This window comes from Vulpes lagopus, chromosome 11 (assembly GCF_018345385.1).
Source record: "Vulpes lagopus strain Blue_001 chromosome 11, ASM1834538v1, whole genome shotgun sequence".
In the NCBI taxonomy this organism is placed as follows: Eukaryota; Metazoa; Chordata; class Mammalia; order Carnivora; family Canidae; genus Vulpes; species Vulpes lagopus.
This window is the reverse complement of record NC_054834.1, coordinates 96693188-96717649: the sequence shown is the minus strand read 5'-3', so window position 1 is coordinate 96717649 and position 24462 is coordinate 96693188. Positions and strand designations below refer to the sequence as shown.

Below are 24462 nucleotides of genomic sequence, written 5' to 3'. Positions count from 1 at the left end.
CGCGGCTCCCACGCTTCCGCCCGAGTCAGGAGTTGAACATTCCGCCTCTCCGCCCGCGCCAATGAGCGAGCCGGCCGCGGCCTCAGCACCACCTCCCTGCGAGCGGGCGGGCTCCCGGCGGCACCCCGGGCCGCACCGCACCCGCACCGCACCCGCGCCCGCACCGCACCCGGCGGGCCGAGCACCTGCCCGCGCGCCCCAGGCCCGGCACGGGGGGCCCCGCGCTCCCGGCAGCCGCCCCTCGTGCTCGAGGTGCCCCCGCGCCCCGGGCCTCGGCCGCAGACCTCGCCCTCGGGCCCCGCGGCCCTGGGACGTCGCCAGCGGTTGGGGCCCCACCTGCCCCGGCGGGACCGTCCGCAAACACCTGGGGAATCTGGAGGAGGGGTCCTGGGCCGCCTCCCTGGTGGCTGACGGTGACTTTACCGAAACGGAGCTCAGACGAGGACGAGCATCCGCTCCAGGCGTGGGCGCAATGTGGCCCCGAGTGTGGGGAAGAAAAGTGTTGATTGGGCAGGATGGTCCTGCGGAGGAGGAGGCGAGGGTCGCCGAGGGGCTGACGGCGTCGTCCAGGGGTTTGAGTTTGCAATTGTGTCCTCTGCGGGCACTGCGGGAAGTTAGAGTCAAAGGGTTAAAATAGGTGTTTGTGTTTGCCCCGTGGAGGGGACACAGAGAGCGCGAGCAGGCCACGTGGTTGCAGGATGCGTTGCTAGGGCGAAACTGGGGAGCAGCGAGAGGTAAAAACTGTCACCACCCGGTGATGGGGGCGTGGGGGCCTGAGCAGCGCAGGAAACGGAGCCGGGAAAGGGGGAATGGAATTGAGAGACCTGTCTCAGGAGGAGGCCACAGAAGCTGGGGGTGTGGGAGAGAAGGAGGAAAGAGTCAGAGGTGATGCCAAGGTTTCAGACCTGGGTGACTGGAAGAGCGATGGTGTCATTGACAGAAATAGGGATATGTCGGGGAGAAGCTGGCTTCCTGCTGAGTCCGAGGTCATGGGAGGAGAAACAGGTAGAGATGCAGCCGTGGAAATATGAAACGGAGACTCAGAAAAGAGGTCATGGGAGAAAGAGCATTGTAAATCGCGGGTTGAAAACATGAAAGCGGAGGGATGGGTGAATATAAGCTAGAAACACCACTCTCTAGTCTGTTATTTAAATTATCAGGGATCCCTGGGTGGCCCAGTGGTTTGGCGTCCGCCTTCGGCCCAGGCCTGTTCCTGGAGTGACAGGATCAAGTCCCGCATTGGGCTCCCTGCATGGAGCCTGCTTCTCCCTCTGCCTGTGTCTCTGCCTCTCTCTCTCTCTCTGTCTCTCAAGAATAAATAAATAAAATCTAAAAAAAAAAAAAAAATTATCGAACGTTGCCGGTGGTGAGAACTAGCAACTTTAGTACTGATCCATTCTGTATCAGTAACTGAAGAACTAGGATTGATGGAAACTGTCATACTAACAGAATTTTTTTTTTTTTTTTTTACTAACAGAATTCCTGATCAAATAATTCTCAAAATCACCTAAACAAGAAAGAGTAAAGTAAGACTCCAGGATACACCCACTTAAAACGTGACTCCAGTCATGCTACCTCACAAGGCACAGATGCTAGGCTAGGAATCAGAGAACCCGGCTTCTGGTCTGTCTTCTGCCTCGGATCAGCTGGGGTACTTTGCTAGACCAGCCTCGGTTTTCTCCTTTGCAAAATAAATGGGCCCAATCGGATGTCAGCCACAGGCTCCAGCTTTAAAAGTGTGAATGTATTACTTTAAATTTGGAACACAAGCCTTAAGAGTCTTCATATTTTCAGCACATCCCCCTTCCCATCCGTTTTTTTTTTCCTTCATTCTATTTCCCCTACGTAATTAGGCAAAGAGAATAACCAGCAGGGATGGAGAACACTGAAGAGCAGTTTCACAAATGTGCTTAAATGATAAACTGGTAGGCATTCTCTTATCTTCCCAAATAGGTTGCAAGTTCCTTGAAGTCATAATCTTACAGTGTGTCTTATCTGCCCACAGCTGAAATAAATGCATCATTATGTGATAAACTGGTTGCCTCAAGTCTGACTCTCCAGTCAAATGGCCCATTTCCTTATGACTAAACTGATCTCTTTAAACCCCAGACCTAATAAATATAGTCTAGTGCTTATTCCCATGGCTGACTCTGGTTTTTCAAACTTCCAAATCTTTTCCGGAGGGCCCGTTGGTTAATTCTCACCTGCATAGGTTTACCGATGTAAATAGTAATAGCCAAAAAGACCTAGCCAAACCTCTTATCAAGCCTTTGTATTCCTTTACTTCAAATGTCTCCACACTAAAAATAGATGTACTCTCAGCAGTGGGGTGGATTGGGAGTCCTTAGCACCCTCTTATATCCAAGAACACCCTCCAAAATAAATATGCAATGTCAGTGAAAACAGTGTATTTGCTATGCAAATAGATCTTAAAAAAAAAAAATAGGTCTCCTGGTCCCCCATTCCGATTGCTGTCCCTAAGCTCCTCTCGAACAGAAATTCTGGAACTGCCACCGGCTATCGGTGGATCAGAGAAGTGCAGACATAAATTCTATTAAGGATAGAAGGAAGGAAAGGCAATTTACAAGGAAGAAAGCATCTGATTATCCTTCCCTCCCTGTGTGGTGATGAGAGCTCTGAGGCACGCTGGCACCCAGGAGTATTTTCTCTAGCCATCTCAGTCCCCCATGGCAGACTGTGAGTGGCCTGTGTCTAGATCATAGCTAAGAATTACCAGCTTTTACACAAAGGTTGGTGTTCTCCCTCCTGCACCACGCTGGATCCCTGAGAAATGAAGGCACACAGTCACACATCCTTTAAGATAAGCAACCATGACCTTAAAATGATGAATAAAGCCCGGGTCATTGTTTGAACTTAGCTTTCACATCTAACTTAAGGATGGAAGAATTTATGAGAATATTTCAGGTGCCAAACTTGCTTGGATGTTCCAGGGCATGAAAGGAGGAATAGGGCAAGAAGAAAAATTGGGGACTTTTATTAAATTTGTTCAAAAAGCATTTACTGAATGACAGGCACTGTGCTGAACTGTAATTATAACAGTGACCAAGACGTGGTCTCTGTTCTCATAGTTTGCTGAGTGCAATGGAGGGTATTATGCTGAGTGAAATAAGTCAATCGGAGAAAGACCATTATCATATGGTTTCACTCATATGTGGAATATAAGAAATAATGAAAGGGACCATAAGGGAAGGAGGGGAAACTGGAGAAAAATTAGAGAGGAAGACAAACCATGAGAGACTCCTAACTCTGGGAAACAAGGGGTTCTGAAAGGGGAGGTGGGTAGGGGATGGCTTAACGGGTGACAGCATTAATGAGAGCATGTGATGGGATGAGCACTGGGGGTTATACTATATGTTGGCAAATTGAAATAAAATTAAAATAATTAAATAAATAAATAAAATAATAAAATAAAATAGGGACGTCTGGGTGGCTCAGCGGTTTGGTGCCTGCCTTCGGCTCAGGGCGTGATCCTGGAGTCCAGGGATCGAGTCCCGCATGGGGCTCCCTGCATGGAGCCTGCTTCTCCCTCTGCCTGTGTCTCTGCCTCTCTCTCTGTATCTCTCATGAATAAATAAAATATTTTTTAAAATAAATAAAATAAAATAGAAAGGCCAGAAAAGACACAAGTGATTATTCTGTGGTGTGCTTTTTTTTTTTTTTTTTTTTTTTTTTTTTTTTTTTTTTTTTAAATTTTTTTTATTTATTTATGATAGTCACAGAGAGAGAGAGAGAGGCAGAGATACAGGCAGAGGGAGAAGCAGGCTCCATGCACCGGGAGCCCGACGTGGGATTCGATCCCGGGTCTCCAGGATCGCGCCCTGGGCCAAAGGCAGGCGCCAAACCGCTGCGCCACCCAGGGATCCCAATGTGGTGTGCTTTTAAGAAGGCAAGGATGTGGGGTTACAGCAGGGCACGGAACACAGTTTTGAGAGGTCAGACAAAGAACCTCTATGTCCACAGGAGAAGAATGAAGTGAATTTGCTGGACAGAAATGTGGGAAAGGTATTATAGGCAAAGGGAACAAGAAGTACAAAGGCACAAGAACATTTAACAAGTTCAAGGAATAAATCCTTCAGATATCTGAGTAAAGGCATTGCCGGGAGGGAGTAATTGTCCTCATGATGGTAGTCATAGTAGCCGACTACAAGAAGAGTAATGATCATGGCAATACTAATAGTGATGGCTTCTATTCACTGGGTGCTCACGTGCTATGCACTGAACTAAGAGTTTTATACCCACTCTTCATCTGACCTTCACCATGACCCCAGCAGGGAATTGGAATCATCATCCCACGCTGTAGGGCAGGAAAAAGTCCTGGAAAGCTTTAGCAACTTGTTTCCCTCCGGGAGCAAGAGGTGGACTCTAGGGCTTGTTCTTTTAGATCAAGCAATTTTCCAACTTTTTGGTCTCAGGATTCCTTTACGCTCTAGAGTGTTTGAGGGTGCCAAATAGTTTTTGGCCAGGTAAGTTATACCTCTCAATATTTATCACAGTAGAAATCAAAACAGAAATCTCTTTATTTAAAACTCACTTACGCCAGCCAAAATAATGCGATCTAATGAAAAACAAATACTGTGCAAACTAAAAGTAGTGAGAAGAAAGAATGTCATTGTTTTATATTCTTGCAAATCTCTACGTCTGGCCTAAAAGAAGACAATTGGATTCTCAGATCTGCTTCTGCATTCCAAGCATTCCAGTAGGACACCACACGTTTGGGAGAGTCGACTGTTCACTCCTAAGAGAGAACAGTGAAAACAACACCTTAGTATCTTTCTGAGATGAGTTTTGACCTCACAGACTTGCTGAAGGGGCTCCCAGAGTGCATTTGGAGAACTGCTGTTTTAAAGAGTCTGAGGTGCTCCTTGAGCTGAAGAGAACCAGTTGCCTTGTGTCCTTCTTGCCTCAAGATGCAGCGTCACAGGGCAGCAGCCCAGGATAGGAAAGAGAGCACTTTGCTAGACCTCAGCTAATCTGGGATGTGGTGCCAGCCCTGGCCCTAAGCGGCTCTCACGTAGTTGGGACCATACTGCTCGATGGTCCTGTGCGATGATAAAGACCTACTCGCCCAACTCCTGAGTCCCATGCACTCCTTACTCTTTGCTATTGTTTGCTGGGCTATTCTTTAACGTCCTAGATCTAAGATGTGACTGAGGGACACCTGGGTGGCTCAGTAGCTGAGCGTCTGCCTTCAGCTCAGGGCGTGATCCCAGGGGCCTGGGATCGAGTCCCACATTGGGCTCCCTGCATGGAGCCTGCTTCTCCCTCTGCCTGTGTCTCTGCCTCTCTCTCCGTGTCTCTCATGAATAAATAAATAAAATCTTAAAAAAAAAAAAAAAAAGACATGCCTGAATCATCATTGAGCTTGTCATACCCTTTCAGCAGAGCCTTGCCATCTGTCCTATTTGCCCTTAGCCCTGCTTTGTTGCAAGAAACTCATATGCTTCTTCCCCAAATATATAACAGTTGGTATGATTTTCTGGCAAGATCCTAGAGTAATTACTAAGTGCCACAACGGAATGGAAAGCTGGTAATTGCTTTGACTGCGAACACCAGGAACCAGCATGGATTCATTGAAATTAAGACACACGAGACAAACCTGGTTTTCTCTGCTGGAATCTTCGAGGACAATGAGGACTTCCTCAGTAAAACATGACAAAGTTTCTCATGATGACTTTATAAATCAGAAGGGGATTTTAACGAATGACAGTACAATACGGTAAATTGCTATTAGACTGAAAACACGTTCAAAGGTGAACCCCCAAAGTGCTGGTGTCGCTCGGGTTGCAGTGTTCCCATACAAAGGGTTTCTAATGGTATCTTGCTGGGCTCTCTCTTCTCCATCCTGCCCTGTTCAACGTTTCTGCAATTTGGATGAAGACCTAGGTGGCATGTCTATCTAATTAGCGAATAGTATGTATTTGGAAGGAGTATCTAACACAGAACATAGAAAAATCGGATTAAAACTCAAAAACCTTCACTCAAACACTTTAACTGACACGTCGCTGCCTGCTGAATAAAGTCCAAGATCCTTAGGGCCATGATCTAATCTAGATTTTCCTCACCAGCATTAATCCCCATCTTCACCAGCCTTACTCTGTCCTCCTCCTAGCACCTCCACCTCCTTCCCTGGATTTTCCTCTATCAGTTCTCATCCTCAGCGTCACACCTGGCCACCGGGAGTAGTCTTTCCTCCGTCCATCACACATGTGGCAGGGGCAGATTCTACTCAAAGGGAGCACGAAATCTTAAGGGAAATGGAAAATGTCATGAAAATAGTCATGTTTCTGAAATTGATGGTTCCGCTTTAACGGATCCAATGAATAGACCCGAGCTTTCAGGTAACTCTCTGAGCCCCAGGTGAGCTGGTAGGACATTGGAGATACATTACTTGGTTTCTTAGCGTCTCCAGAGCTTCTAGGTGACACAGCTTGCTGTTCTTCTGGATGCAGCAAATGCAGGCCAGAATTTCAGACATTCTAAGAAGACCAATGATAGTAGCTCATATGGCGTTCAGAATAGCACAAATTTATTAGAGTTGGGCACCTGTGAGTAAGAAGGAAACCCCTTCTATCTGTTGATCTCTGGAAAAGCAAGAACCATATTTCACAAGGGAATTATTAGTTCCAATGAATAAACGCTCCTAAATAACCAAGTGACATCAGCCACCTTTTGTATACAAATTTCAGGTACCTGTAGATTTTTCATAGCTCCTCTTCATTGTAAACACTATTGGATGATGATACCGATATGTAATCGTGTGTGTCTTCCCTATTCTCTCGTCATTCCTTTCTCTTCATAAGCAATTTTTTTTTTTTTAGAGATTTTATTTATTTATTCATGACAGACAGAGAGAGAGAGAGGCAGAGACACAGGCAGAGGGAGAAGCAGGCTCCATGCTGGGAGTCCAATGCAGGACTTGATCCTGGGTCTCCAGGATCAGGCCCTGGGCTGAAGGCAGCGCTAAACCACTGAGCCACCCGGGGTTCACTCAATAAGCAATTTTTTAAAAATGATTTTACCTGATCTGGTTGCTTTGTTTTGCTTGCCTCCAAAAGTCTGCAATAAGCAATACAGTTCTTCAGGTCTGCCTATAGAGGGGCTAGATGAGTCAAGGAATGAATGCCTCCTTCCCAGTAGCAGGCCTAGGACCTCTCAAGAGTGGATAAACCAGTTTATCACACTGGAAATCCTGATCAAATTTCAAAGTCACTTTTCCATCCACACTTTTTTATTATTGTTTCTCAAGTTGAAAATTTTTCAATGAATATTTTTTATAAGTTCTATATGCCCCCCCTTTTTTGCCACCATTGGCTTTCCCTAACTTTTTAAAGTCCATTTGTATTAAACTCCTGTCCAGGGATCCCTGGGTGGCGCAGCGGTTTGGCGCCTGCCTTTGGCCCAGGGCGCGATCCTGGAGACCCGGGATCGAGTCCCACATCGGGCTCCCGGTGCGTGGGGCCTGCTTCTCCCTCTGCCTCTCTCTCTCTCTGTGACTATCATAAATAAATTAAAAAAAAAAAAATTTAAACTCCTGTCCACATTGTTGTTTGTAACACCTTCCAATTTAGTATCATCTGCAAATTTCATTAACATGCTATTTACTCCCTCTTCCAGATCATTAATAAATGTTATTTCTTATGTATTAAATTTTGCGGTCGAATAGATTTAATTTGCTGTTGTAATTTCAATGCATGTTTTCTAAAGATACAATGCAGTTAAGAATGGTCTTAACATAGGCTTAAATCCATCCTCAGTTTATAGTTATTTTACTATTATGCAATCCATTTGTGTTCTCTAATCAGCACTGTTGTGAGCTCCATTGAAGCAATAATCTATTGATTTTCTCTTCGTTCTTTTTCAATACAGTCATCATCTTGACTTTAAATGCACAGAAATAGCAGAGTTACGACTATTGTTGTACTCTAATCCACAGCTATTTATAAAAGGAAATGAAGTCTTTTTTCTCAGTAGATATTCTCCCACTGATATAAGAAATATTCTACATTTAAAAATTATAACCATAGTACTGCATATTCCTATAGTTTCAATGTTCTAAAAAGAGGTAGGTTCTAGATATTGTTTTAAGAAAGCAAATGTAAAAAAAAAAAAGAAAGCAAATGTAATGTGTATGTATATAGTATTTATATACTATATACAGGAAAAGATAATATGTGTATTGGAGAGTGTGGGTATGTGTTTTCTTATAAATCTACTCACTGACTTCTTGACTCCTAGAGAATCTGGGGTGACTTTGTTTTTTATGATGGGCTTAGACCCACTACCTTCAGATCAGTGAATGAGGTTCATCAAGCCTTTGCTTCACTTTATGTCACATATCATCTGACTTATTATGCCTTCTGTAGTGCCAGCGTTCATTTTTGATGAGATGAGGCCTCCTACGTGCTTCATTGCTTTTGTCCACATATTGCAATTTTAAGTCTTTATGCATGAGGTTAGTCTTCGTTTTCCTACATATCACAATTCTCCTCATCACTGGGTATCAGGTAAAAGTAAAAGAGTTGAAATAGCTGGATAATTGTGTTAGTGTTTTACTTCATTAATACAGAGCAAATCATACCCAGTTGTTATGGCAAGCATTTCAAAATAATTATGTCACATTTGCAAAATCCAACTGAACTATTTCAGTTGAGTAATCAAAATTCAACCTCACTTACCCAACCATGGCCTGTCTATGAAACCAGTTTATCTGGATCATTTTGCCATGCAAATTAGTTGCATAAAGCCCTCTAACGAGTTTCAGTGGGTTAGATTACACAGCTTGTTGTCTATGACCAACATCCCCAGCCTCTGGAGGAAGTAATGTCAGCTATATCGTATCTCCAGATGATTCAGATTATTTCCGGTCCTGACATTTCGGGATACAACAAGTTTTTGTGCTAACATCCTGTGAATGATGCTCTTAGGTATTCTTACTTCAGTAGTCTTAGCTCCAATATGTATGTAAGTGGGGATTGACTTCAAGCTCTCACCATTTCCCAGACTCTTAGTCAAGTCAAGTTGAAACTTGTGTGGTCTTAATACATGAGAACTTGAGGACTTGATGGATCCCTCAAGACAGATGTTAGTGAGAACTTTGAACTATCTAAAACTCAAAGATGAAGGCTCTCAATGCACCATAGCATAGGGACTAAGAACATGGGCTTGGGAATTAAATAGACCTGGACTGAGGTTTGCTGTTTATGAATTGTGTGACCTTGGCCTAGCTTCTCTTGGTCTTAGTTTCTTCATCTGTAAGATGGGGACCATAATAGGTTTTTTGTTTGGATTGAATAAGTAAATATATGCCCAGTGTTTAAAACAGTACCTGGCTCAGAGTTGGTGTTCATTAATGCTATATATTATTATCATTATTATTGGTCCTGTTCCACATGCTAAACATTTGTTATGATTATTGCTGTTATTATTACCATTATCATTATTATTCAGTTACCAGAATTATTTCTGTTTCCTCTAGAGTCAGTTTTTCTCTTTATTTCCCTTTATTTTTCTCTTTTATGGTACTAATTTCCTCGGATAGCATGTGATCATTAGTTATTGTTTAAGAATGAAAAATTAGGGGCCCCTGGGTGGCTCAGTCAGGTAAATGTCTGCCTTCAGCTTGGGTCATGATCCCAAGGTCCTGGATTAAGCCCCACATCAGACTCCTTGCTCAGCGGGGAGTCTGCTTCTCCCTTTCCCTCTTCTTGCCACTACTCCTGCTTGTGCTCTCTTTCTGTCAAATGAATAAATAAAATCTTAAAAAAAAAAAAAAAAAAAGGAGGGACGCCTGGATGGCTCAGCTGTTAAGCTCTGCCTTCAGTTCAGAGCGTGATCCCAGAGTTCTCAGATCGAGTGCCACATTGGGCCCTCTGAGGGGAGCCTGCTTCTCCCTCTGCCTGTGTCTCTGTCTCTTTCTCTGGGTCTCTCTCATGAATAAATGAATAAAATCTAATAAATAAATAAATAAATAAATAAATAAATAAATAAATAAATAAAATTTTTTAAAATAAGGAAAAATAATATTGACGATTAGCTGGCATGGATTTTCTCTGTTGTTGTAAAGTAGATTTTTCTCCTTTAGGACACTTCCCTGAATGGAAGGTTCAATGGAACCTCTAGTACATAGAGGGACAAGTTGACGGCAGGCATGCTTTAGGATATTTTCGTAGTTGACTCAGCCAGTACAGTAGAATTGGTGCTATCATGCCTTGGACTTTTTCCTTCCCATTTTGTGAAGTTATAACCCATGATAGCTAATGAAAAAATATGAGAGACTGTGCTGGAAGTGTACCCAGGAAGAATATCTAGGAAGAGTAGCTCAATTGATGAAAAGTTTGCTACAACTTGAGAGGCCAGTTATCCAGATGGTTTAAGATCAGGAAAAAATTAGGAACTGGTAGAAGTCCTTGGATATTCTGAAGGGCATCAAAAATATCATTGCAGCCTCTGAGGACGTATCCAAAATAGCAAGGAGAAAACTATCCCCTCAGCTTATTATGACTTGGGGGACTTTAAGAGAAAGGAAGAGTGATGTCAATGTGCATCTTGGAAAATTATCTCCAAGGAAGGTAATTATTTTCTTAGGCTCCTGTTGCCATGGATGTATGTCCATGTGGAACGTGAGGTAGGGCACAGCAGAAATACAGAAGACTTTGGCATTTCCCTCTTTCCTTCTTTCCTTTCCCACTGGTTTCTGAAGTGGAGAGAGAGATTTACTATCTAAGGGGAGAGAGATTTACTGTCCCCGCACGAATTAGGACATTCACCTTTAGGAGGCACAAGGAGCTTAGCTAGTTTGGGTTCTAAATGAGACTATTTTCTCAATTATAATGATAAAAACAATTTATATCTTTTATTCTACGTTTTATTCTATGAATGACCCTGGTAACAAGAGGGTCTTCTGTTTGCCAAGAACAAACAATACCTTCATCCTCAGTTGGAGTGGAGATTTTCACGTTTGGATCTAGGGCTACGGAGGTGGGGGGTGGGGGGGTGGGGTCTGGGAATCAAGCTGATTTGTATAAAAAAGAAAACATGACTTTGGGTTTCTGAGGATGATCTGCAAACTAGAGGGGTGGAGAATATAATTGAAAACAAAAAGAAAGATTTGGAAGACAAGATATGTCCTGTGAGGATTTTTTAAAATGAAACACTATGGGATTCTGTAATATAACCCCCTTCTCCATCTTTTCTATAAAAGTCTCAGTAAATCTACATCCTTTAAAAAAGCTTCAATTTCAGCAGAGTCAATGAAATAAGGCACCGAGAATAATATGAAAACAAACATTCATGGGACGCCCGGGTGGCTCAGCGGTTTAGCGCCTGCCTTCAGCCCAGGGTGAGATCCTGGAGTCCCGGGATCGAGTCCCATGTCGGGCTCCCTGCATGGAGCCTGCTTCTCCCTCTGCCTGTGTCTCTACCTCTCTCTGGGTGTCTCTAACGAATAAATAAATAAAATCTTAAAAAAAAAAAAAAAGAAAGAAAACAAACATTCAGCCTAAGAGATTGTTTCAAATACAATAGGAGCCCCTTCCTGAAATCGAGTGGATTCTTTATGGTTAATGCAGTTAAATGTTATATCATCTTGTGAAATTAAAGATTTCCCATGGCACATGTATGATACATAAGATATTTATAAAGGGCCCCGCCCACATACATATGAACAGAGTTCTATTTTGAAGAGAAACTTTAGAGAGAAATACACCCAAATCTCTTGTCTAAACTCCACTTACAATATTTTGGTAAAAATAATATCATGCTTTGGTTCCCCAAACTCTTTTCTGTGATTTTTAGTTTATGGCATCAAAAGCCTGGGGGCAAAAAGAGAGGCGACAGTGTGGCCTCATAGTTAACAACATACGCTCTAGGGGATCCCTGGGTGGCTCAGCGGTTTGGCGCCTGCCTTTGGCCCAGGGCGCGATCCTGGAGTCCCGGGATCGAGTCCCACATTGGACTCCCTGTGTGGAGCTTGCTTCTCCCTCCTTCTGTCTCTCTCTCTCTCTCTCTCTCTCTCTCTCTGTCTATCATAAATAAATCAATCAATCTTAAAAAAAAAACATACGCTCTGGAATAATTTAAGCCTGTGACCTCCAGCAAGATAATTCCTCTCAGTGTTTCTTCAGCAGTAGACAGTAAGACTATTCATCTCATAGGTGTTTAGAATAAAATACTGCGTGATGTAGCTGCAGACAGTAGGTATTCAATAAATGGTAAGTGAAGCGACAGGTGAAAGGCATTGATTACTGAACCAACATATCCAGAAAATTCTCTCCTAAAGTCAGCAGAGAATTTTGTATTTAAAACCCAATATTCCTTACTGACCTTACTTCTCTTCTAATTTTAAGTGGAAGTACAGGATTTCCTCTTTTCCCACCCCAGCAATCACCTGCTCTTGGTGCCCAAAAGATTCCCCTGCCCCGTGTTACACACTTTATTCAGTTGCTCCAAAGATGCATTTTCTAATGTGTAAGTGAACTCCGCACATGGGCCTATAACACAACTGCATCATCTCGGTGATTCCCACAGCCCTGCCCCCTGCGAGGCTTTCAATGTTGACTTAATGTTATTCATTTGCTTGTGTTGTTAGTGAAAGCAAATTCTTAATTAAAAGGACCGAGCATCACCTGGCTCACCTAGAGTGCCCCAAGCACTAATCTCTAAAACCGCGTCCCCTTCGGCTCATACCTTCCATTTAATTTCTGAATTAAATCCAGAAGTGGATACAAGCGGGGTTGACGCGGGCCTGTGAGCCTCAGGGGAGAGGAGGTCGGAGCCACTAGAGGAACTCCGTCCTCGGGAGGCCGCTCCTACCAGCGCCGACTGTTTGCAGGCGATGGGGCCCCAACATGTAGATGAACACCCAGGTGAGGTTAAAGCCTAGCTCCTGGGATCCCTGGGTGGCGCAGCGGTTTGGCGCCTGCCTTTGGCCCAGGGCGCGATCCTGGAGACCCGGGATCGAATCCCACGTGGGGCTCCCGGTGCATGGAGCCTGCTTCTTCCTCTGCCCATGTCTCTGCCTCTCTCTCTCTCTCTCTCTCTCTCTCTCTGTGACTATCATATAAAAAAAAAAAAAAAAAGTCTAGCTCCTGCTGTGATCTGGACTCCGTCGCCCTTGGGTTGGCTTCTGATCTGCTCCTTCGTCCCAGAACATTTGATGTGTCGGTAAAAAGCCCGAGTCCTATTCTGCCTTCACCTCGGCCCTCTTTCATCCGTAATTTGAAATGCATTCCAGCTCCCGGCACGTAAGTTGTTTTTTTTATAAAAAAAGATTTTATTTATTTATTCATGAGAGACACACACAGAGAGAGAGGCAGAGACACAGGCAGAGGGAGAAGCAGGCTCCCTGGTGGAGCCCGATGCAGGACTCGATCCCGGGTCTCCAGGATCACGCCCTGGGCTGAAGGCGGCGCTAACCGCTGAGCCACCCGGGGATCCCCTAAATAAATATCTTTAAAACAAAGAGAAAGAGGAAGCCCTTGGTCATCGAGCCGGCCTCGGGCCTCCTCCAGTCGGCTGAAGATCTGGGGCGACCCGGCCTGGCATCCTCAAGCTTGAGGGTGTCTCCCCAGGGGGCTCTCGGGCCCCCCCGGACCCCCTGCCCGCGCATTCCGCAGGTTTCCCTTTCCCACCACCACAGGTGCATGACCGGCTCCTCAAAATCACCGCCCCCCCCCCCCGCCCCCGCCCCCGCGCATAGAGGCCGCAGTGCGGTCTCTGGAGCTGCCGTGGAAGCCCCAGCAGCTGCCACGCTCGCCCGCCCGGGGCACACTCGCCCACCTGGTGCAGACTCAGCTGTCCAGTGCACACTCGCCCTCCCGGGGCACACCCGCCCACCTGGTGCAGACTCAGCTGTCCAGTGCACACCCGCCCACCTGGTGCAGACTCAGCTGTCCAGTGCACACTCGCCTTCCTGGTGCAGACTCAGCTGTCCAGTGCACACTCGCCTTCCTGGTGCAGACTCGCCCGCCCGGGGCACACCCGCCCACCTGGTGCAGACTCAGCTGTCCAGTGCACACTCGCCCTCCTGGTGCAGACTCAGCTGTCCAGTGCACACTCGCCTGCCCGGGGCATCTCTACAGCCCGCGCGTGCAGCCCCGTCCCCCTCCCGCCGCGGCTCCGGCCGCCTGGTGCAGCCCCCCCAGGCCCAGGGCCGAGCGCCCCTCGTCCCCCGCGCTGAGCCAGTGGCCTGTGTGCCCGGGGAGGTCAGGGCTCCGGCACCCGCCACCGCGCTGCGCCCCCGCCGGTCCCGCGGCTTCCCGCTCGGACGCTGCCCCCGCTCCGGAGTCGGCCCTCCCTCGCCGGGGTGACCCTCCGGGGCCCCGACCCCTAGTTCCCGTCGGCGGCAGGCGCGGCAGCTGCGGGCCCCGAAGTCGGGGGCGGGGGGCGGAGGCTGCAGTCCACCCCGTGCAGGGCCCCGCAGGGCTGCCCTCGGGAGGAGGCCGGGCACCCGCCGCCACCCACCCGGGGAGCGCGGGGCAGGGACCGGGGCGCCGACTGCCCGCCCAGGACGCGACCCCTGCTGGGGGCGGGCGGCGAGGGGCGCGTGGCCCGGGCGCTGGCGGTGGTGCCGCGGGATCGCCCTTACATGGAGGAGGCTTGGGCTCGGGAAGGGTTACAAACGGTGAATTTTATGTCTCTTGGAACAAAAAGTTAAAAGGTGGAGCAGGGGGGACCAAGCCAGGAGGGCGGCTGACTGTGGGTGTCTGGGGCACCGCGGCTTTCAGGGTGCGGCCTTGCCCACCTCTCCCTCCGCCTTACCTTTGGGCCTGCGAACCACAGCCAGTAAGGAATTGGGGGTGACACCACGCGTCCCTGCGAAGGGTGACCTAAGGCGATGACCCTGCCCCCCAGGGGCTTCCCTCAGCACCGCCAGCCCCTGCCCCAAGCGCTTCGGTGGCTCCCGCTGGCCTTGGTAGAAGGTGAAGCCCCTGGAAAGGCCGGTATGGCCTTGGCCTTGCAGCCCGGGTCTTCTTGGGTCCCTCAGCTGCCAGGGTTATTGCCCACAGGACATAGTCTTCCCCCTCTGCTTAGCGTCTGCATCCTCCAGGGTGCGGGTCAACTGTCACTCCCACAGGAAGCATCTCCTCACCTGGGCTTTAATCCCCTTATCACATGTCCACCGGCACCATATCCCTCTCCGGACCGGTTTGCATATTATGTCTGATTATTTGATTAATCTTCTGTCTCTAAGGTGACAAGCTCCAGGAGGACAGGGACCCTCTAGTTCTCACCGTCGAATCCCGAGCTCATAGCGGGCCTGGCATTATTTGCTAATGAATGAGTGAATAGAAAGTTCACTAACAATGTCTAATTAAGTTGAAGTTTCCTTAGATTAAGTTGAAGGTTTAGAAGTCCGTTTATAAGTAACCCGTCCATCCACCACCACGCTGGTCCCCATGGAGAGGAGGGCCCCAGGGCAGGCTGCCCATCCAGGTGGGCAACTTCAGCATGAAGAGGATTTTTGAGCTAAAAGCAATCAAATCCCAGCAGATGGGGAAAAAACTCTTTACCTTCCCCCTCAACTGCCTCAAAGAATATAGATGGAGGATCTGCCCCCGGACAAGGGCTAGCACGGCGCCCGAGTACAGCGTGATACCAACTGGGTAGTGGAGACGGGGAGGAGGCCCCTAGCAAGACCTGTTGGGTCAAAGTCCTCTCTCTGTCCCACGGTTCCGAGGGGCCCAGCAAACGTTTGTTTACCAAACATTCATTCTCTTTCATTCTTCCTAAAGATCACATCCCTTCCCTTTGAAGGCCCCCTATTCCCTGTGCCTTAGCTCAAGATGACATCTGGCCCTCATTTTGCCTGACTGTCTTTCAAATGTCCACGTCCGTGTGAGTATTCCCCATAAGTATGCTGCTAAATTTAATTTTCTCCTGTTAATCCGTCTCACGTCCATTTGATTCTCAATCCAGCTAGAAAGAAGGACCCTGAAGCACAGAGGAATTCTTCTGCCCCAACATAAAACAAATAGAGGAAATCAGGATCATTCCAAAGCAAGAAGTGGAATACTTTTTAGATTGACAGTGTAAGGAAAGCTATTCAAGGCTGGGGCTCTTTTTTTTCTCTTTTTTTTTCCTTTTCTTTTTTACCACACTGTGTAGTAGTCTATGCTGATTTTTTTTTTTTTAATTAGAAGCATGTTTTGAAACCAGAATATATTTCTTTTAATTTCCTCAATGCTGGTCATTGACAATGGTGGTCATTGATCCACATTCATATTTAAGAGGAAATGCCACTGAATTCAGGAGAAATCTATTTAACCAGCATGGTATTCAACAATTGCTGGAAAGGCTTAGCTCTTGTACACTGCGCCAGTGTCCTTGCTAAGCAGGTATGTTTAACACTTAAATGTATAATTTTCTACAGGCACTTTGGGTAAAAACATTCTTTCTTCACGTCTTCCAGCAAACCTCATTATCCTTCTTGTGACCCTGTGGGCCTCTTATTTTCTTTTGGCTCGTTTGCAAGTTGAAAAATATTAACTGCATCTCCTGCTTCAGGAAAGGTTGCCTGGCTACTGCTCCCCACTTTTAGAGTGAGAATTCTTGTACTTTGCCATTACTACCTTATTCTCATTTGGAAGACTAAGAGGAATGCATGGAAGGGCATGTGTATTAATTTTGAATAATGTCGAGCCTAAATTAAAAGGCCAAAAGATGTCATTCACCATGAAATTGGGGGAAAGAAGCTGTCAGACATAGGATTCCAGCTTTTAAGTAAGGTAGGGATAAAGAAGAGTAAACAAGAGCAAGAATGCCCAAGGGATAGGCTATCAGCTTCATTGCTCAGCTTTCAAAATTATCAAGAAAAGGAAAACTATAAAATGGTGAAAATTTGCAGTCAATATTGAGGTCTATATCTCATAGACCTCATGGTGAAATCCTGAAAAATAAAGACTTCAAAAAAATTTATTCAGTGACTTTTTTTTTTTTTTTAATCTCTATCTCTAGTGAATTCCAGGCGTTCTGATCCACTAAGTGGGAGGCATAACCCTGCATAAGACATCCCTGGGGACCTTGAACTAGGAGATGAATGAACACAGAAAGGCATTTGCCTGCTTTAGCATTTCTCAAAGTGAGCTTCTACTGTGTAATGTTTGGAGGGATTACAGTAGGACTTCTCAGAGCCTTCAATATGTTAGTAAACACTGGGAATCGTTTCTAAGAATGGGGTATATTATGCAGTGGCTCCCAAATTTATCTGAAGATACCATCTTGGTTTTGTTTTTCGCTTCGCAGTTGTGTGTCTGTTTTTGGAGGAACAGTTTGTGACCTTGCAGACTAGTATAGCCTGGAACACACTCTGGAAAATGCTAACATGAAAAAATAGAGACATATTTGGACTTTAAAGAATTTTAGAAATCTCTTCATCAAATATTTACTAAGTGCTTCAATGACCGAGAAGTGGTATGAGGCCCCATCATACCAGGCAGTTCTAAAACCGTGCTTTTTCATAGCTGCTAATAACCAAAAAATGGAAGAACCCAATGGCCATCAACTGACAAACAAGAGGTGGGACAGCCCCATGATCAAACACCATTCAGCCATAAAGAGAAGTGAAGTACTGACACATGCCATTACATGGACAAAGCTTGAAAGTGTTATGCCGAGTGAAAGAAATCAGACATATAAGGCTACACATTATATAATTCCATTTATACAAAATGTGCAGAATAAATGCTAAATCCATAGAGACGGAAAGTGGAAAGTGGATAGTGGTTTCCAGAGCCTGGGGTAAGAGGAGAATGTTCTGGCATTAGTGATGATGGCTGAACTCCCTTGTGCATATACTAAAAACCACTGCATTTTACACTTTAAAAGGGTGATTTTTATAGTCTGTGAATTTTATTTCGATTAAAAAAAGCTGGAATCCCACCATATCAAAAAGGTTACCCCTCCCATATTTTAGGAATTGAGAACGCCACCACCTTTTCTGGTCAACAGTTATATTTAATGAAGATACTAGCTGTTATTTACAGAAGATATACATACATACAATTCCTACACATGAAAGGTAGCCTAATTGTGAAAAGAGGAAAAAAATGTACTCCAAAATTACATACTAAATAAAATAAATAAAAACTAATCATTTGGCACAATATCTATTATATAGCAAATAAATAACTCTATACCATTGATTGAGTGAACTATTTACAATCTATTTGAAAGTGCAAAACAATTGCTGAAAATCAAGATATTTGTAATAACAATTATGTCCAGAAAATACATGTGTGTTTTTTTTTTAATCAGTAACAATAATTAGCCAATAGTAAAGGTTTTTAATGCCCAGGAAAATACTTTGATTTTGAAAAATGTTTTGTGCATATTGTGCTCTTTTGAAATGTTTTGTTTTTGTTTTTTTTTTAATCTGAACGCTGGCAATTTTTTAGAACCTTGGAGTTTCTTAGTGGAATTCTTATGTATGTAATCCTGATTTGTAAGTTTAAAAAAGTTACATTGTAAACATAAATATTATTCTATATATCATTCAGAAATTACAGACCAGTCCTCCCTAAATTACATAAGTAGTCATAATGTTTTACAGTAATGTGGTCGGCTTTAATTCCTTCAGAGGTAAGATTTAGAAGATGCTAGAACACAGCTTATGCTTTGGATTTACATGATTCCTCAACACTTTCCAAAAACCCCATGCTCCAAATCAAGGTGTTGAGATAAAAACTGAAACTATGTCACCACAGATGTAGCCAAATAAACCCTATTTGTAGCACATCTCACCTTGTGAACTCTGAGAAAAACTGTCAGGGGCTTCTTACGGCTCTTGACAAAGGTATTTCTACCAAACCTTCCAGGTGGGATTTAATTTACATTTCAGCAAAGAGGATGGCACGATTGGGAAATAAAACAGTGTGACTACAAATTGGAGATTCCTAAGCTAGGGTGTGAACGCTTTATGTAAGTCAAAGAATTTCTTCTCTTGTCATGACGCTGGTAAGCTGCAGCCCTGACATGTCTCGGGGGGCCTTTCTGCTTGTTTTGCAGAATTTTCTAGTGACAATACAGTCAGTGGTAGCGTACATGGCATTTTTGAAAGATTGTGGACTGGAGGCAACCATTGTTCTGGGCACTTTAAATGTCTACGGTCGGCGAGGCTCTAATCTGTGTGACATCTGTGATAAAGTTCTCTGGTTGTCAATCACATTTAATTGCCGTACATAACTCCGGACGTCCTGATGGTTCTTATTAGCTTGAGCTGCATCAGGATCTGCGGAAAGAGAAAAAGCGCACATTGGCTTTGCCCAATATATGCATATACAATACAGCTTTATTTTCTCCAATTATTTATTTTATCCAATTACTTATTACATCTATCGTGGATCCCCAGGTCTCATTGAAACCTTTCCACATACCATATTCATCGAAATGTTTCCACTTGTTCCCTCTCTCCCACCCTTTTCTTCCCTGGGATCACCTTTTTGATCACTTTCCTTTGTATTATATGTTGTAAAAAAAAAAAAAAAAAAGGCAGCAAATAAAAGTGAGAGCATCACTTGATAGTAGCTCCTGGTTGTACATTAAAGTCACTTCCTCTGTCCCTCCCACCTGCGTCTGACACTCAGCTCTCCGCCCCCCTTGGATAGGTGAGGACTGATGAGGACTGATGGCAAAAGACACAGTTTTCGTTAGGTCCCAACAAAAGGGCTTAACACCTGGGCTGAACTGAAACAAGGCAGGGCGATCAGCAGGTCCAGCCCTCCAGACGCGGGGTCGGGCACCGCTGCAGCCCTGAGCCCCTTCCCAGGCCTCGCTGACGTCACAGCTGCTGCTAGGCCTTCCAGGGATTCCCTGGCTGATGGGGCCTGTTCTGAAATGCCAGCTACTGCTCGTTCCTCACCTGCTCCCCCACGCACGTGAGTGCCAGAAATCTGAAGGTAACAGATTTCTCTGAAACCAGGCTGAAAGGCCCATCAAATGCCCACAGCCCTCCACATGTGTGTGAATGAGGAAAACCAAATGTGAGGGTGATAAACTGGAGACATGGGTCCCCCGGGAGGTGACTCCCCAGCTCCTGCACGCTGCTGCCACGGGCCAATATGCACCCCGAGTTGCCAGATCTTCCCACTGTTCTAGAGAAACGAGAAGTCTGGATTTCTTTCCTGGGAATTCTCGCCATTTCTTCATGGAGACGTCATTTCCAAGCAAGAGGGGGAAATGCTCTGTTTAGATGCAGCACCTCTGCTGCTGGGTCTCCCGTGGGTCACCAGTGGAGGACTCTTATCTAGCGGGCATGGGGAGGGCCGAGCCTGGGTCTAGACTCCTGACCAGCGTCCTTTCCCTCATAACACCCTGCCTCCTGCAGGCCATCTGCTCTTCCTAGATCCATGCATCCCTCCCAAAGACAGTTGGGCTGCCATCTGCATACGGGGTGGAGGGGAGCCTTGCAGGTCTGAACGCAGAAAAGCAGAGAGAAGATACAAAGGCCCCTACTCACTCCCAGAAGAAACTCATCAGTGTAATTATCACATATAAATAATACCACAGCGCTTAATTCCTCGCTTTTCCCTGGCAGTGTACTCTACATGTACAATATACTGTAATTACATTGTACATATTCCCACAGTGTTTACGAATCTATTCCTATAGCTTTATCTATAGACTGTTGACTTCAGCGCCGAGCAGCTGCTGTTTACCAGTAGTTATTGATAACTTCCACAAATGCAGTGGATATTTTATGTATAGATATATAATTCACCCCCCCCCCCCACTTCTCTAGGAGAAGATGGAGGAGAATGTAGGATTTACGCTTATGGAACAAAACATATGACAGTTCCTCTGTTCTTAGATCTCATTGAGAACCTTCTCAAGGCTATGATCCCTCTCAGGCAGACAGAATTTGGGTTTCATTTCAGGAATTTCTTGGACGCCATGGAGGGCCATGGATTCATGGGCCTTGTTGTAGACCAACACATCACTTACATATTCTCAAATTCACTTGTATAACTGCTTTAAGACCATAAAGTAACACATTTACACATACAGTAAATGACTAGCTGAAGAGATGTGAGACACTTTAATTCTTCTAGAATCCTCACAGGAATGGTTGACGATGCACAAGACTATTCTCATTTTGGAAGGACGAGGAGGCACAATCATTTGAATAAAAAGTTTAAAGGTCTACTTCCTCCCCAAGTAAAGATTATTTTTCCGAGTATTTTCCCCCTTGTATATTAAAAAAAAGGAACATTTAGCAGTTCTGACAGCCTGTGTTAGCAAACTCTCACTTTGGGTCAGTCTTGGGCTGGGAAGGGTAAAGATAGCTCTGATCAGTAAACTGAGAAGCTTTTAGTCTCTTAGCACAAGGTTTACGGGAGGGGATGGTACTGGGAGCCCCACAGTCATGTCCATCTCAAATTATCACATTGGCTTAATAAGCCAAATGACTTCAAGTGACTCATACAATGAATTTAGCAAAGAACTTCATAGGGGCCACCTTCTGACTCCCAACCCTGCTGGAGGTAGCCAAAGCTCCACCCCCACTGAAAGTCCCAGCCCAGGAGACAGTCGCACTGGTCTGGCACGATGATCTGGTGCTGTGATGCAACTCAATCCCAACCAGTTTACAATTGCTATTTATTAGCAGTAATAGTTTTATATTAAAGCATTGTTTAGTACTAGTTATTGTGCTATGCCCAGATTTAGGAAGAACATCTTAAATTTGCTTGGGAATACTAGGAATATAGTATGAATTCCTGCTATGGGGCCTTTTGCAAATGTGTTATACACATCAATGCATTCTTGCAACACCTCGAGAGACAACAAATATTATCTTTCCCGGTTTGTAAACGAGAGAACCGAGTCATCAGGGGTTGATGTGAGTTTCTCAACATCAAGCAGTGAGTCATAAAGAGAGTTGGTTTGAGGCGGGATTTGCTGGCAATCATGCCTTCGCTGTCTCTAGCCACACTATAGAAAGAGCACATGTATTCTCTTTAAGTTCATTCATAAAATAATATTCTTATGGTTACTTTCTAGTTTTATGACAAGAAAATCCTTCCACTCAAGGCCTCTATCCCATGGGAAATCAGGGTTCAAACTGTCCCCGACATGATCAGATATTGTCCAGACTTCTAGAACGTCTCAGTAGCCTCGTTATAAAGGATTCAATCATCCAGCTCTCGAGTATATAGCACGCAGCAGCGTTTGACTTACTGAAGGGCTGGCTCCTGCAGAATCGCACTGTTCTGGCAGTATTTGCAATCATGCGCTAGAAAGAATAAAGAAAATAGAAAGAATGAAATGCAGGTAAGCTTAGCGTGTAATCCATACAGGAGAACAAACCATTATTTATTTCCGTAATAACTGGGCCCGTGAAAAACAGCCTGTGCTGAGACATCGACCATCTGGAGGCAACGTGGATGTCTAACCGGTTTACTCGCATGGAAGAGGCACCTACAGTCACCCACACCCTCAGAGGAGGGGTACCAATGGGAGAACTCTAGTCCAACTGTTCTGCTTGTGCCTCTGACATGAGAATCAGTCTGTTGTTTCTGAGACTGTGCGTTACTCCTCGGGACTGGTTTTCACCATCCCTTCTGGAGGTCACTGTGAACGTGTAAGAGAATCCGTGACGATCGGAGATTCGCAGAAGGGTTAGCTTGTCACCTTCCTCGCAGGCAACAGGACTCGGTGATGAGAAATGAGATGACGATGCACAAGCCTATTCCCATCTTGGAAGGAAGAGGAGGCCTGAATACAACCAAAATATCCCACTTATGTGTTTTTGTAAACCCTGTGCATTACTGACCCTTCCAACCTTCCAGCAAAAGTGTGCGTTTTAACGTTAATCTTAATTATTTGATTTCCTCCCTCCTCCCTTCCTTTTTCTTCCTTTCTGATTGTAACACTAATGCGTGCACATTTTAGAAAATGGGAAGATGCAGAAAATGTTAAGAGCAAAGTACAAATCACTTAGGATATCACTTCACAGGGTCACTTCATTAATGTTTTGGTGCATTTCCTTCTAATGCCTTAAGAAAAAATGTGCAAAAACATCTTTTTCAAACAACTGAAGTCATAGTTTACATATGTATTTCTGTTTTGATATAAATTTTTTCACATGGCCTTGTGACTGTTTTTCATGCCACTTGCATTTTAAGACATTTAAAAGATGAGTAGGTATTCAGTCTTTCGGGCAGATTGTAATTTATTTGACCTTTATTAATTTTGTCATCAAGTGATCCTCTTAGTTTCTTTGTAATGTTTTGGTTGTCATAAAGATTTAGAAGGGATTTTTTTTTTTTAATATTGTGTTCAATTTAGTTTAAGACAAAAGAAGAAAGGAGGGGGAAAAAAAAGAGCAGAAGCATGAGGAAATACATCAGTGAGACCCAGGCACCGTTTCCCAGCCAGGATGTCCATTTCTTGCTTGGGGTATTTTAAGGGTAGCTGGGACCCCCAGGCTCTGTGTTACTGTCTCGGGACACCGTGGCTGCTCAGACTCTAAATGGGGTCCCGCAGAGATGGTGGATTAATTCTAACACTAGTAGAAAATTGATAAGACTCCAGCCAGGAAAAGAGATTTTCTTATCTCTGAGTAGCTATGTAAATGCCAGTCCTTGCTTTCCTCTCTCATGGACCCTTGGCTGCCAAAGTATAGAAAATGACTTCGAGAAAGCGTCTGTAGTGTTAAAACAACAAAAAACAAGCAAACAAACAAAAAGCCCCAGCCCTTTGGCAGGAAAAAAAATTCATAGAGGACCCAAAGCTTCATAGGTATGTACATGTGAACACTGATAACACCCTGCTGGATACTGTGGCTTTGAGGACTCCGGCAAGCATTAAGTGACACGTGTCTGCACTGGATAATTTCTCATACACAAAGAGGCAATCGGAAAAGTTATGAACTTTGTTTTCATAAAAGATCCATGTCCGTTGATCAGCATGAGAAATATGTTATAAATACCTCCAAGAAGACGTAACATACAATGTATAATTAGCCTCTGGTATACGGAGCCCTGAAATAAACAGGAACTATGATAATTTTCCTGCTAATTTACTTTAAGTTGTTTTTTCACTTCTCTGGGCTTTGCATCCGAAGGGCACAAGTATATTTTATGTAGAATTATTGTAATTCTTCAGATATTGAATGGAGTGTAATTACTGAAAACCCTGGGAAATGCTGCCAGTGTGCCCCTCTGAAGAATAATAAAACAATTAGCAGGGGTCAGAAACCTCTTCCTATACCATTTTGTAGGGAGCAATTGTTCTGCATTTGAGTTTTGAAAGCTAAAACATTTCATTCTGACTTTGGTGGAGGACTACTCTTTACAGCTATACTCGGAGGCTTCGTAATTTTTAGCTCATTATGTGGTTTAAAATGTGAGAACAATTGTTTAAATCAGTAATTTCCAGCTCTGGAGTTCATTCTGCCTTTCTAAATCTTTGATTAATTTCAACAATGGTTTTAATTTTGACGTATCC

General features: G+C 44.7%; 1 protein-coding gene across 14 annotated transcripts in view; it reads right to left on the bottom strand.

The window, feature by feature from the left end:
- Positions 1-17662: 17662 nt before the first annotated feature.
- The window catches only part of RAPGEF4 (Rap guanine nucleotide exchange factor 4), a 284560-nt gene continuing 277760 nt past the window's right edge, over positions 17663-24462 (bottom strand). For all 14 annotated transcript variants that reach the window (XM_041721890.1, XM_041721892.1, XM_041721891.1 and 11 more), the window contains 2 exons: positions 22192-22246; positions 17663-19246 (listed from right to left, as the gene is read on the bottom strand). In XM_041721890.1, coding sequence (XP_041577824.1) covers positions 19119-19246; positions 22192-22246 — 183 coding nt within the window. In that variant the 3' untranslated portion in view covers positions 17663-19118. The remainder of the gene's footprint in view (positions 19247-22191; positions 22247-24462) is intronic.